The sequence below is a fragment of the Mustela nigripes genome, chromosome 15 (genome assembly GCF_022355385.1).
Source record: "Mustela nigripes isolate SB6536 chromosome 15, MUSNIG.SB6536, whole genome shotgun sequence".
Taxonomy (NCBI): domain Eukaryota; kingdom Metazoa; phylum Chordata; class Mammalia; order Carnivora; family Mustelidae; genus Mustela; species Mustela nigripes.
In genome coordinates, this window is record NC_081571.1 from 84,338,536 (window position 1) to 84,351,835 (window position 13,300).

The 13,300-nt window shown below is 61.6% G+C and overlaps 1 protein-coding gene across 1 annotated transcript; it reads left to right on the plus strand.

Moving 5' to 3' along the window:
- On the plus strand, positions 1 to 12,232 carry F10 (coagulation factor X). Its single transcript, XM_059378321.1, has 8 exons — positions 1 to 143; positions 1,992 to 2,152; positions 5,364 to 5,388; positions 6,301 to 6,414; positions 7,803 to 7,934; positions 8,683 to 8,933; positions 10,783 to 10,900; positions 11,631 to 12,232. The coding sequence occupies exons 1-8, from the start codon at positions 74 to 76 to the stop codon at positions 12,212 to 12,214; spliced, it is 1,455 nt and encodes a 484-aa protein (XP_059234304.1). The 5' UTR covers positions 1 to 73; the 3' UTR covers positions 12,215 to 12,232.
- Positions 12,233 to 13,300: the final 1,068 nt, after the last annotated feature.

Sequence of the window (13,300 nt, forward strand, 5' to 3'; positions counted from 1 at the left end):
TGGAGCCAGGGCGACTGAACCTTGCCCCGGGGACCTGTCACGGCAGGACGGACGCACTGTCCTCGGCCGTACCATGGCGGGCCCACTGTGTCTTGTTCTGCTCGGCGCCTCCCTGGCAGGCCTCCTGCTCCCCGGCGGCAGCGGTAAGCTTCCCTTTGCCCTGCACATTGCAGAGATGGCCCTCAGGGAGAAGGAGGGGGGCAGGGGGCAGCTGATGCCCCCAATCCAGTGAGGCACGGAGGCCTCCCGTGGTATGACACGGCCAGGCCTGGTGGCCTCAGCCAAGGGCAGCCGGGCGCCATGTGCAGGTGGGGAGTCCGACGGCAGACCAGGGGTCACACACAGAAGCTCATGGACAGAGAAGGAGGGAGAGACCGAGAGAGACAGAGAGACGTGCCCCCCCCTCCACGGCCAGAGCGAGCTGGGGGGCCCAGGGGTCACAGCAGAGAGGAGCTTCAGTGGCAGAAAGAGAATGAGATGGAAGCCTCCCCCATCGGGCTGGCTTGGGCAGGGGCACAGGGTGCCTGGTTCAAGGCTGGACAGAGCTGGGTTTTCTGCACCTTCCAGGCCGAATAAAGGGGAAGCAGAACCAAGCCAGAGGAGAGGGCAGGGGAGCAGTGGCCCTGGGGCAGGCAGAGGCCTGGGGGCTGTTCATGCCCCGGATGAGCGGGTCCGGTGGGACAGGCGGAGGGGACCCTGTGTGCGGGGCCACGGAGGCGGCGGGAAGTGAGAAGACGGAAGTGCGAGGGACCCACGAGCTCAGGAGCGGGCGGACCTGGGCTGAAGGGGCGTCCACAGACAAGTTCGTGTTTGGCGTCAAACTTGGGGTGACGCCCACGCTGCCTCGGGCGGGAAAGCAGCCTGAGCTGGGAGTGAAGCGAGCATTTATTGAGTGCTAAGTGTGTACCCGCCTCGAGCTAACGCAACTCAGAGACGCGGGCGGGTGAGCCCCATTTGCCAGCTTTATCTATTTATTTATTTTTAAGATTTATTTATTTCCGAGAGAGAGCAAGTGAGAGCGAGTGTGAGAGGGGAGAAGTCAGAGGCGGAGCTGGGAGCCCGATGCGGGACTCGATCCGGGGACTCCGGGATCACGACCGGAGCCGAAGGCAGCTGCCCAACCAACCGAGCCACCCAGGGGCCCCCTGCCAGCTTTAAGGAGCAGGGGAGCCAGCTGCGTCGAGGCGCGGCGGCCCAGCGCCCCCTGGTCCAGGGTCCGGTGCTGCGTGTGGGGGCGTTCTGAGCTGAGGGCCTGCCCACGGGGAGACCAGGACCCAGGACGGCAACTGGAGGCCGCCTCTGAGAGGGCCGGAAGGAGGGCAGAGAGGGGCGTGCGGACGAGAAAGCGTCCGGGCGCCCCGGCCTCCAGGGAGAGCGGGGCAGTGGAGGGGGAAGCGGGAGACGCAGCTCCCGAGGCTCTCGGATCCGGGACATTTCAGCGGGCAGGCCAGGGGGTTTTCGAGGGTCACAGACCGACTCAGTGGGTTTTGAAGTGAAATGGAACAGAAATCAAGTCAAAATGTTGTAACAAGTACTTTTTCTTGAAAGTGTGCGCGTGTACGTGCGTGCGTGTGCGTGTGCATGCGTGTGTGCGTGTGTGCGCGCGTGCGCGCGTGCGTGTCCCGGGACTTCATAACCGTGCTCACCGCAGCCTGCCGCTCCCCCCTTACCGGGATGTGAGCCCCCGAGGGGGCTGGGTGCAGGTGGGGCTCCAGGAGGCGGCAGCCCCAGGACTCCAGAGCAAGGGGAGGTGAGGAGGGCCGGGCGGCCACGTGAAGCTCTGCAGGACAGGCAAGAGGCTGGGGGCGGCGGGACGGGGCGCGTGCGCTTCCACACAGAAGGGTGCCTGGGGCCTGGTCACTTTGGGGTCGCCAGGGAGCAGGGCACGAGGAGGGGCAGTCTTGCTGCGTGGGGAAGAGCAGTCCTGCCTGGTGCGGGGGAGAGCAGGCTGCCGAGGCCCTCCGGGAGACACGGCCCTCCCTGTCCACTAGTGTTCCTCAGCCCGGAGCGCGCCAGCAGCATCCTGGGGCGCGTCCGCAGGGCGAACTCGTTTCTGGAAGAGATGAAGAAAGGGAACCTGGAAAGAGAGTGCATGGAGGAGACGTGCTCCTTCGAGGAGGCCCGAGAAGTCTTCGAGGACACCGCCAAGACGGTAAGGGCTGGCGGGCGGGCGTCCTGCCGCTGCGCCCCTGTGTGGAGGCCGGCCCGGGCCCCTGCCAGGGACAGCGAGCAGCCCAGGCCCCCCGAGCTGTCCCGCGGGGGCGGTGGGGGCACTGAGGGCCGGCTGTGGTCCCGTCCGGAGGGAGGGTCGTGAGGCCGTCCGGAGGCCTCGTTAAGCCAACTCTACAATGTAAGTGTTCATTTAAGAAACGATTCAAGGCCTCGGCCGCACCTCCATGGGTTGGGCCGCACACGGGGACATGGAGCCTGGCGGCCTTTGCCCACATGCACGGCCGCCGTCATAACTGACGTGGGCACCTGCCTAGTTAAGGCACCGTCGGTGAACATCCCCTCAGACAGAGACAAGCTGGATCCAGATGTGGAAATACGGAGAAGCGAAGACATCAGAACAGCTGGAACAAGTCTGAGAAAGAGAAGGAGTCACAGTCCGTGCCTTACAGACGCCCCATGAAGTCACACTGACCGCAGAGCCATTGGTGTGTGTTCCAGGAAAGGGACAGACTATGAAGTCCCTAAACGGACCCACAAAAATAAGGCAGATTGATATTTGACAAGTGTTCATAAACAACCCAATGAAGGAAGAATTGTCTTTTTCAACTGATGGTATTGGCACAACTCCCATGGCGGCCTACGTGTACAAAACTAACTCAAAATTATCCTAGATCTGAAGGTAGAACACAAACCTTCAGGGAGAAAATGGTCATGATATGGAATTAGGCAGTATTTCTTAGACACACCTAAACCATGACCCGTAAACAGAAAACAGGTTAATAGGTTTACTCAAGATTTGAGACTTGCTCTGTGAGAAATCTTGAAGAATAAAGACACAAGCTACTAACTGAGAAGATGCTTGCCGACCACACACCGGCAGAAGATCTGAACTCAGAGGATATGAGGAACTCGCCCAGCCCAGCGGGAGAATGCCAGTGACCAACGGGCCACACGGAGCAGAAGATGTGACCAGACATGTCCCAGGGACGCACGGTGGGCAAGTGCGCACAGCTCTCGCAGCCTGCTGGGCCCTCACGGGTGCTCGAACCCCACCGCAGGCTGGAAACCATGGACGGGACCCGGAAGCTGCTGCCCTTTGACCCCGCAACCCCACTCCTGAGTGTGCACCTGCTCACACGGATGCCTGGGTGTGAACGTCTGTCATAACTCCGGTCAGCATCACCCCGGACAAGCAGCCATGGCCACTGGGCCGACCGGCAGCCTTCCAATCAGGGAGGTGACATGCCGCTGTGCCCTCGGGGCCGGGGTGTCCCAGTGAAGGAGCTAGTCCCCCTCGCAGGTTGTGCAAGGCACTCAGAAGTCATGGCCGAGACCAAGGGCACATCTGTGGGCCTGGGGGGCCGCTGCTACGGGCTGTGAATGTCGGGGGCCGGAGTGGCTGTGTCTTGACCACACCACTGGCGGCACACAACTGGGCCTGCGTTGGATTTCACAGGTTTATACACATTTTTGCTGTGTGATTCTTTTCTCACTGGAATTCTAAAGAGACAGCATCTGAGTTTCCAGAGGCTTCTGGCCTGAACCACAGAATGACCAGAATTCACTCTCACAGTCCCAGAGGCCGTGAGTCCAAATCAAGATGTTAGCAGGTGTCGGCACAAAATGAACAAACCCTTTAAAAATGGAAAGGAATAGTCTTATTCGAGCCCATGAGGCCGGCTGCCCATGAGACAACCTTCCCACAGAAGCCAGAGCTCCAGGGAAGCAATATTATATATTCTTCCTGTTATGTCAAGAATTACAAACCATCATGAAGAACCTTCCAGGAATTCCAAACTGTACCTTATGCCTTTAGTACGTGCAAGGCTGCAGGCTTTAGAGGTGTGGGGACTTAGAGAGGCATTCATTTGCTCTTAACTATACAGATATATTATGTATATATATTTTTAAGATTTTTTAAATTTATTTGACAAAGAGAGAGAGATCACAAGCAGGCAAAGAGACAGGCAGAGAGAGAGGGAAACAGGCTCCCTGCTGAACAGAGAGCCCGACGTGGGCTTGATCCCAGGACCCTGAGATCATGACCTGAGCGGAAGGCAGAGGCTTAACCCGTGGAACCCCCAAGGCGCACCCCCACCCCATCTATACATTTTTTTTTTTTTTAAATGGGCTCCAAGCACAGAGCTCAACACAGGGCTTGAATTCAGGACCCTGAGATCAAGACCTCAGCTGAGATCAGGAGTCAGACACTTGACCGCCTGAGCTGTCCAGGAGCCCGAAGGAGACCTTTACTCTTTAGTTTGAAACGTTTCCTTTCAATTATCCGCTAGCGGCGTACAATGTGCACTCAGGGCAGCAGCAGAGCCTGTGCCCCAGAGGTTCTGTGGGGTCATTCTGACCTTGGTTCTGGGCAAGCGTAGCTCCCCCAGGCGCCCAGGAGCCGGACCACAAGCACTGAGAGTGGAAAGGTTCCCTTTGGAGGTCTGCGGGAGCGCGAGCTCGGCGCCCCTCCCTGAGTGTCGGGCGCTGCGTGCCATCCTGGGCCCTCCTGGCCTCGTGGACTCAGCCCTCAGACCTCTGCTGTCTCCACACGTGGCTCTCGTGCCCTCTCCGTCTCTCCTGAGCCCTCAGGGTCGGCCCTGAGCCGGGTTCTCCTCTCCAGCCCTAATCTCATCGGCCCACACCCTATTTCCACGAAGACCACATTCTGAGGTTACACCTGAAGTTGGGAGGGGGGACACTGTCAGCTCAAACGACGAACGCAGCAAAATTGATTTTTCAGACCATGAACATTTCTTAGTGTGATACAGGCTTTCGGTGGCCTGTTTTAATCTAAGGACCAGTTACCATTTCCTCAATTTACCATGAGCATTCTCCAAGCATCTGACCCCTGACTGACTCTCTGACACAGATAACTTCACTCAGAACCACTCGTTGACCTACGTGGGTGTAGCAAACAGAGTAAACCGTTTCTGGTACAATCCATTCCTTGGTGATGAACTTGGAGATAGATTTTCCAAGCTTAGCAGAGCCGGTGCCTCTAGGATGACGGCAGCCCCATCTGTCAGATGCGCAGGTCTGAGCGTCCCTCACAGGCCGAGGAGCCCCAGAGCGAAGGCACCAGGGAAGGGCTCCGCTTGGCAAAGGGTCCTACTGAGGCTGAGTGCGGTGGTCGTGTGAGACGTCGGTGTTCTCTCTAACGTATTTTAAAATCTTCTTTCCCCTTTTAGACTGAATTCTGGAATAAATACGCAGGTAAGATGCCTTCTATTCTAATATTGGGTGGGGTTCGTTTGGACACTGAAATAGGCAGAAATCATATTTGAGTTTTGAAAATTCTTCCTCAATTTCCTTTCCGTTCTTGCTTATTTCTTACTAACCTGAGACTTTCCCTCTCTGTGTGTTTTCATAATGGATATTGCGAAATCGTTTTTTTAACTTTATGCTAATTCTAGTTTTGTTATTTACTTAAATGTACACTGAATTAGCTCACTCTCACTTGCAGAGTACCCAACTCTATGATGATTTCCTTAACCCAAGGCATTAGGCAGAAACAAAGCGCAGGGTCTAAAAGGTTAGGTCTTCTAGGAACACGGGATGTTTGCGGCTTGTGAAGCGGCACAAACCACGAGTCGTGTTATATTCTGGTAACACTCTCCGAATTTCTCAAGATGCCCATCGGACGTGTCTCTGCAGTAGACGGTCCGCAGGCACGGAGAAGTGGGACGCCCCGTGTTCGTGCCGGACCGTGACCTTTGCACTCGCCCTTTCCTCCAGACCGTGTGGGATGAGGCCCCAAACACGGGTCTTGTCCGTGCTGAGCCTGGCAGCGGGTGTCCGGCAACCCCTGCCTTCTGACCTCCCAGCCGGTCCCACACGGTCACCAGCCCCGAGCTCCTCACGCTGCTGAAAACACAGCGTCCAACTTCCCAGCAAAACCAGAAAAGCTTATCAACAGCCCGGTTAGATCAGAGCGTCACGTAGCTAGAGCCGCAAAAGGTGGGGGTAAAATGAGGTCCAGATGGGAGACGCGCACGGGGAGACAGGAGGGATTTCGGGTTCATTCCGGCCACCCGAACGGCACGTGCCAAGATCAACACAGCAAAGCCATTTCCATGGCCGTGGGAGCTGCCGGCCAGCTGAGGTTCCCAAACCCCATGTCTGCAGACGGTGACCAGTGTGAGAGCAGCCCTTGCCAGCATGAGGGCCGGTGCAAAGACGGCCTCGACGAGTACACGTGCGCCTGCTTGGAAGGCTATGAAGGCAGAAACTGCGAGCTGTGTGAGTTCTCTTCCCAGGGTCCCTTCGGCGCGGGCTCACCCGGCGGGGCGGGAGCGAGCCTCGTAGGTTCAAGTCTACGCCCCCATGCGCTGTGCCCTTGTGGGGCCAGCAGAGCCCACGTGGCCCATGGTCTGCTCGGCTCTAGGTGACAGACACACAGCCACGTCTCTTCCTCTGAGAGGCACGTTTGTGGAGCACGGGGCCCGTAACTCAGAGGAGCTACTCTCCCGGCGCCCCCCACCCCACGCCAGCTACGGTTTTGCGGTCCCAGCAGTGGCTCTGGGTCACCACCTTCCACTCACTTCTCTGAGTACGCACGTCAATTCCAAATTCCGGGATCGTCCAGTTTTAGAAACATGATACCTTCAATGCATTCTACATGGAAAAGTCACTGAGAGTTTTCCTGATTCGGTGATTAATTTAATAAACATTAGATCTGCATTAGCTGCTTTCCCCCAAGGAGAGGACCTTCGTGATCTACAGAATGGGCCCTGAGCTCGGGCCTCTGTGGGCTCGTCCCCGCCGGGCCCGCCCGCGCCACCTCTGCCGCTCACCACGCGGCACAGCCCCGGGCCACCGTGCATGTTCTCCAAAGTGGCACTAACGTGGGTCTTCTCACTGTCATTCTTTCGCCACCAAAACCCAAATGGTGGAACGTGACGTAGTCGGCCATGGCGGCATCGGGGACATGAGGAGGGGGTCGGGGGTGGCGTGTGTGCTGGAGACAGCAGGCCACCCCACGGGGGACCCCCTCGGCCAAGCCTCGATGCCCCCGAAGCTCCACAGGTTCTCCGTGCCGAGAGTGTCCCCTGATGGGCCAGGTGGCCAGAGTCCAGGGCACACCCCCACCCAGACCCCAGGCTCTGAGATGCGTCCCTGCCCCTCTACGTCGTAGGGGATCCTCCAGCCTCCGTGGATGGGCTCGCAGCCACCCTGCCCACCCCAGCTCAGCCTGAGCACCCTTCCCTGGCCCGTCCTCCTGCCGGGGCCTGTGTGCACAGGGCTTGTGGCTGTGGGGCAGGGCGCATGCCCTTCTGAGGGCTGAACTTGAGACCTGCCAGCCTCCAGGGCCCACCCAGGGTGCGCTGAGGTTTCTGCAGGATCTCTTGGAGGTCTGGCGCCTGGGGCCCTGCAGACGCCGGGCCGTCCCCACGTGGTCTGGGGAGCGGCAGGGCGGGATCGGTGTGGACACGGAGGGGCGGTCCCCGGCCCCTGCTCTGGACATGCGTCCTGTGGCCTGGGCGCCACTGAGGGGCTCAGTCCCGTGGTTCTGGCCCCTTGCTCCAGCTGGCAGGTCCACTGTGGGGTGGGCGGCTGGGCGGCTGGAGCTGCCGTCCGTCCCCGGGCTTGACGCAGCCTCGGTTCCCCCGCGCCGTCCTCTCCCGCAGCCACGCGGAAGCTGTGCAGTGTGGACAACGGGGACTGTGAGCAGTTCTGCAGGGAGGAGCAGAGCTCCGTGGTGTGCTCCTGCGCCAGCGGCTACGTCCTCGCGGACAACGGCAAGTCCTGTGTCTCCACAGGTAGGAGCGGGCGGGCCCGCCGGTGTCTGGGGGCCACGAGGGGCGGCGACAGACTCAGGGTTTCTGGGAACCGTCTGAGGAACGGGCCAGCGGGATTGCCTAACTCCCCAGGTACCGGTGAAGACGGGGGTGGTGCCTGGCTCCCAGCCAACCCTGAAGCACCGTGACCTGCCTGTGACCTCGGCATGCCCCGTTGCCCCGGGAGTCGGAGTGGGTGCGGGGCAGCATGGGCTGACTCTCAGGGCCGGGGACGCGGCAGGCCGGGTGCAGAGAGCCGCAAGGGGAGCCACGGAGGCGTCGGTCGTCCAGGCCCAGCGATGGGCTTTAGTTTCCTTTTCTGTGATGGAAGCGGGGCCCTGAGTCTGGCCTGGAGGCTCTCAGAGGGCACGGCCTAGGGAGGGGACATGAGCAGGACCCCCGCCGCACCGAGGACCCCCCTGGGCCAGAGCTTCTGAGAGGCCGCCCCTCTCTCTTAACTCCACCTGCTTCTCCCGGGGCCTCCCGGGGGCCTCACGTGCTCCTCAAAGCCGGGCACCCCGTCTGACCCACAGCTCTGGTTGGGGTGCTGAGTCTCGGGCGTTCCAGAAGGTGGGCATGTCTCCGGCCTGTGGCAGTGGCCTCTGTCGTGTAACCCGGGCTCTCAGGGGTCCGCTCTGCTCCCACACCCTCCTCCAGGTCGGGTTGGGAGAGCTGCGCATGTGGGACAGGGAGGGTCTCGCCCTGCTGAAGCCAGCCCGTGTCCTTCCAGAGCCTTTCCCCTGCGGCAAAACCACGACGAGGCGCAGTAAAAGGACGGTGATCGTCCACAGTGGCCAGGGTCCCTCAGAGGCCGAGGCTGGCATGCAGGAACAGTACGACCCCGGGGACCTGCCCGCCACCCAGAGCACCCTGTTGCTGCTGCCGTTCAACGAGACAGACCGCAGCCCCGGGGAGGACTCGAGCAGCGTGATCCGGATTGTGGGTGGGCAGGACTGCAAAGACGGCGAATGCCCCTGGCAGGTGACCATGCAGCGGGCCTGGGCGGCACAGGGGGGCACATCCCTCTGGCTCCGAGGCGCACGGTGCAGAGATGTAAAGCGGGCCCTGTCCCCAGCCCCCGTCCCCCCCACTGTGCACCCATGACAGACAGACAGACGACGTAGTCCTGTGACCCCAACCAGCTCTGGCTGCAGGCTTGGGTCAGCCGGGGGTCGGGGTGGGGGGCTGCCCGGTGGCGCCAAGCCCTGGACTGGCTCTTCGCCCCCCCCGCGGGAGACTCGCTGCCCTCGTGTACTTGCTACGTGTAAACCCTGGTCAGGCAGGGAGTGATTCGGAGAATGTGCGTCGTGTGTCCGCCGAGGTAAATAACCCCTCTCCGCTTGTTGATTTGGACTAAGGTCACCCGATCTGGCACAGAACAACACAGGACTTGTGCTCGGAGCCTCAGATAAATGAGGACCAGTTTTTAACGTGAGTGTGTCCCAAAGACCACGTGGGACGCGTTCACACTAAAAACTGCTGTTTATGTGATTCGGGTTGAACTGGGTGTCCTCTGTCAATCCTAGGATTGACCTCTAGCAATCCTAACTCAGGGCTTAGCGTTCAGGACCCCAAGCCAACACGGCTTCTCCTACAAGCAAAACCCCAACAATGGGCTCAGCGTGCCCTGACTCACAGCTCCGCAACGGGGTGCATTTGCCTAAACTATCCGGAGGTCGGGGCGCATTCAGAGAGAACAGCGTGGGTCCGATGCGGCGCGGGCGTGGGGCGTGGGCACGTCCAGATCCAGGAAGGGCCGCGAGCCGAGCCGAGCCACCCCAGCTGGAGTCGGTGTGGGACACGGACCCCCACTAGGCGCACATACAGCTCCGTGGAGGCAGCCGGCGGCGCGCCCCCACCTCAACTTGTGCGCCCAGGCGGCAAGACCGTGACTCTGGACGGCATTCCGTAGGCGGAGAGGGTGTGGGGGTGTGCGTGGGCAGCGGTTATCCTGTCTGGGGGACTCCTGACTCCTGCTCCCCAGCCCGGCCTGGTGGCCTCCCTCCAGGTTAGGGGAGGAGCTGGGGTCCGGGTACGGGAAGACTGTCCCTCACTGGCCACCCAGGCTGGCTTCGTGGTTCAAGGGTCATGCACAGACAGGGTGTCTGTGTCATTTCCCGCACATCACAGCAGTCTTCAAGGGCTTTCTCCAAGCCCCGGATTGCTGCTTATCCCACGGGCCGGCAGACACCCCCAGCTGGGAAGGCCGGCTCGCACCCCGAGGACTCTCCCGGAGAGGCAGCAGGCACTCCGTGTCCGGATTCGCTGCCCCGCTTTCTGGGGGAAGGGGTGCTGTCCGCCGTGCCCCCCAGTGCTCATCCCGCCAGGGGGAGCGTCCCCTCCAGGGGAGCCCGTGGATGCCAAGGACATTGCCCTTGACGGGGGCCTCTGTGGCCCCTTGGGGACGACCTGCCCCAGACACTGCTGGTTTCTCCCTGAAGACGCGCCTGCCCGGTCTTGGTTGAATTTCATAGCCACGTAGCAAAGGTTTTCACATGGGACATCAGGTTTCTGTGAGAGCTCTGGAGGGGACGTGGCCGCTCTGACCCCGGAGCCCGTGGTCCGGGTGCGGAAACCGCAGAAGCGCAGCAGAACCGTCCCCACGTGCCATGCCGGGCCCTCCGTGGGCGTCAGCAAATGTCTGCTCCGGGCGCAGGAGCTGCCCAAACCTGACCGGACCCCCCAGGGGCACCCCCACCGCGAGCCCGACAGAGGGAGGCCGTGGCAGTCTGCAGGTCTCAGCGGGGAGGGCGGCAGGGGAGGCTGCGGCCCCGGCGAGGATGTGGAGGAAGCTGGCGTTAGGCCCCACCTGACCGCGGTGCCCCCGCAGGCTCTGCTCGTCAACGAGGAGAATGAGGGATTCTGCGGCGGCACCATCCTGAGCGAGTACTATGTCCTCACCGCAGCTCACTGTCTCCAACAGGCCAAGAAGTTCACGGTGAGGGTAGGTAAGTGGCCACACAGCCCCCTGCCCCCCTGCCTGGCGGGGCCTCGTCACGTCCTCACCTCTGGAGCCGCTAGCCAGAAACACTATTCCACACAGGGGACCCTGAGGCGCAGGTGGGGGGGCCACGGAGCGGGGAGGGGGGTGTCCCCGACGCATGCCTGTCCAGGCCCAGGGTTGCGAGCCTCCCCTCCGCGTCCCTTCCTCCAGGAAGGCTTCCAGGGCCCAGCGCACGGCCAGCATGTTTTGTTACGCGTGTGCCCCTCCCGCAGGGCCAGCCACAAGCGCGGCCGTGCTGCGATCGTTAGCTCTCTCCGACAGGTGGAGTAAGTCGAGTGACGTCTCTTCACCCAGTATATCCGAAACGGTGGTAGTAGTATTTCAACGTGTCATCAATTTTAGAAGTATTAATGAGACCTTTTGAGCTTGTGTTTTCTTTCCCCGTCTGAGAACTGACACTCGGCATGTCCCTGGTCCAGAGCTGGCGCCCCCGTGGCCCGGCAGTCCCAGGACACGTGTGCCTGACGGGCTGGCCCTGGTTATGGAGTGTGACCTGCGGTCGCCCCGGGAGCGACCCTGGAGGTCGTTCTTTGCTCCGAGGCCCCCTTGTTGCTCAGATTTCCGGTGGCCACACCCCCTTCCCGTACGGACAGAGAGGGCCGCTCGGAGCAGCGCCGTGGGTGAGCGCCCGGCCCGCCCCGAGCCGAGCCCCTCCGTGTCCGCGCCCCCCGCAGGTGAACGGAACACGGACAAGGAGGAAGGCAACGAGGCGGCACACGAGGTGGAGATGGTCATCAGGCACAACCGCTTCGTCCGGGAGACCTACGACTTCGACATCGCCGTCATCAGGCTGAGGACGCCCATCACCTTCCGCATGAACGTGGCGCCCGCCTGCCTGCCCCAGAAGGACTGGGCCGAGTCCACGCTCATGACGCAGAAGACGGGCTTCGTCAGCGGCTTCGGGAAGACCCACGAGAAGGGCCGCCTGTCCAGCACCCTCAAGATGATGGAGGTGCCCTACGTGGACAGGAACACGTGCAAGCTGTCCAGCAGCTTCAGCATCACCCAGAACATGTTCTGCGCCGGCTACGACTCGAAGCTCGAGGACGCCTGCCAGGGGGACAGCGGGGGCCCCCACGTCACCCGGTTCGGGAACACCTACTTCGTCACCGGCATCGTCAGCTGGGGAGAAGGCTGTGCGCGCAAAGGGAAGTACGGGATCTACACCAAGGTCACCAACTTCCTCAAGTGGATCGACAGGTCCATGAAAGCCAAGTCCACAGCCCCGGCGCCCACAGGGGACCCCGCCCCTCATTAAAGTCATTCCCCCTCAAGACCCACAGGCAGCCGCTGGTGTCTCGTTTGTGCTCACACGGGCCGCGCGTCCGGAGCCCGACTCCCGTCCAGGACAGCGCGGTCCGGGTCGGTTCCCTGCGCTGCTTTCCTCTTGCTCAGCTGAAGACGTTTCTTCGGGACGCAGGCCCCTGCCTTTCCCTCGCCGGGCTGGGGAGCTGCTTCGGGAAACGCCATTTTTGAGGGATAGGAGTCTGGACCCCGGGGATGAACAGAACCGCGATGGGCCGTTCCTGGGCACAGCGGGTCCCTGAGGTTTGATTGCTGCGGCGCGGCTCAGGACTCTCCAATTACTGGGTGCTGGGAGCAGGGATCGGGCAGCCCACGGCCCGGGGTGGGGTGGGGGGCCCGGCGCTGAGACAGCATGGAAATGCGTCCCCGGGGGGAGCCTCTCTGAGCCTCTCCCAGGCAGGGACGCGTCTGCGTAGACCTAGCGGCTGCTTCTCCCTCCTGGCCTCATGCTGGCCTCGGCCCGGGCCACCGCTGTCCCCTGAGCGGCTCCTGGGCTCCCGGGAGCAGCTGCCCCCAGCCCCGGCATTCAGTCAGTGTGTACACGGCCGCGCAGGGACCCCGGACGTGCTCGATGTGCTGGTGGGGCCGAGGGAGGACGCGGCAAGCCTTCCCCGTCCACGTCCGCGCGCTCCACGCCCCCAGCCGAAGCGGTCATGAGGAGCAACGTGCTTCGGACAACGCGGCAGGGCAGCCCAGACCCGCCAGGGCCTTTTCCAAACGGCCCCGCACAGTTTGTGCTTTGCGTAAGTTCGCTAAGCAAAGTTTCAAAGTTCGGGCACGAAGACGCCCCCAAACGTCACAAGCTGGGCAGAGTGTCTGGTAAACAGTGGGTATCGCAAGGTTCGGAAAATCAATGTGACCAGGTACGCAGGTTCCCCGAGCCGGTCAGAGAAGGCCGAGGGCCACGTGGGGCAGAGGCCCTCCTGGACAGAGGCTTTGGCCGCCGCAGACAGCTGTCCCCTTGCTTGGTGCAGTGGCACGCCCCGCACGGGTTCGGAGGTCAGAGGTGGTCCAGGGACCAGAGAACGGGCGGAAGGCC

Coding starts and splice junctions, on each gene's coding strand:
- F10 (XM_059378321.1), top strand. CDS start 74: ATGGCGGGCCCACTGTGTCTTGTTCTGCTCGGCGCCTCCCTGGCAGGC. Junction 144..1,991: donor CCTGCTCCCCGGCGGCAGCG/GTAAGCTTCCCT, acceptor CCTGTCCACTAG/TGTTCCTCAGCCCGGAGCGC. Junction 5,389..6,300: donor ATTCTGGAATAAATACGCAG/GTAAGATGCCTT, acceptor CCATGTCTGCAG/ACGGTGACCAGTGTGAGAGC.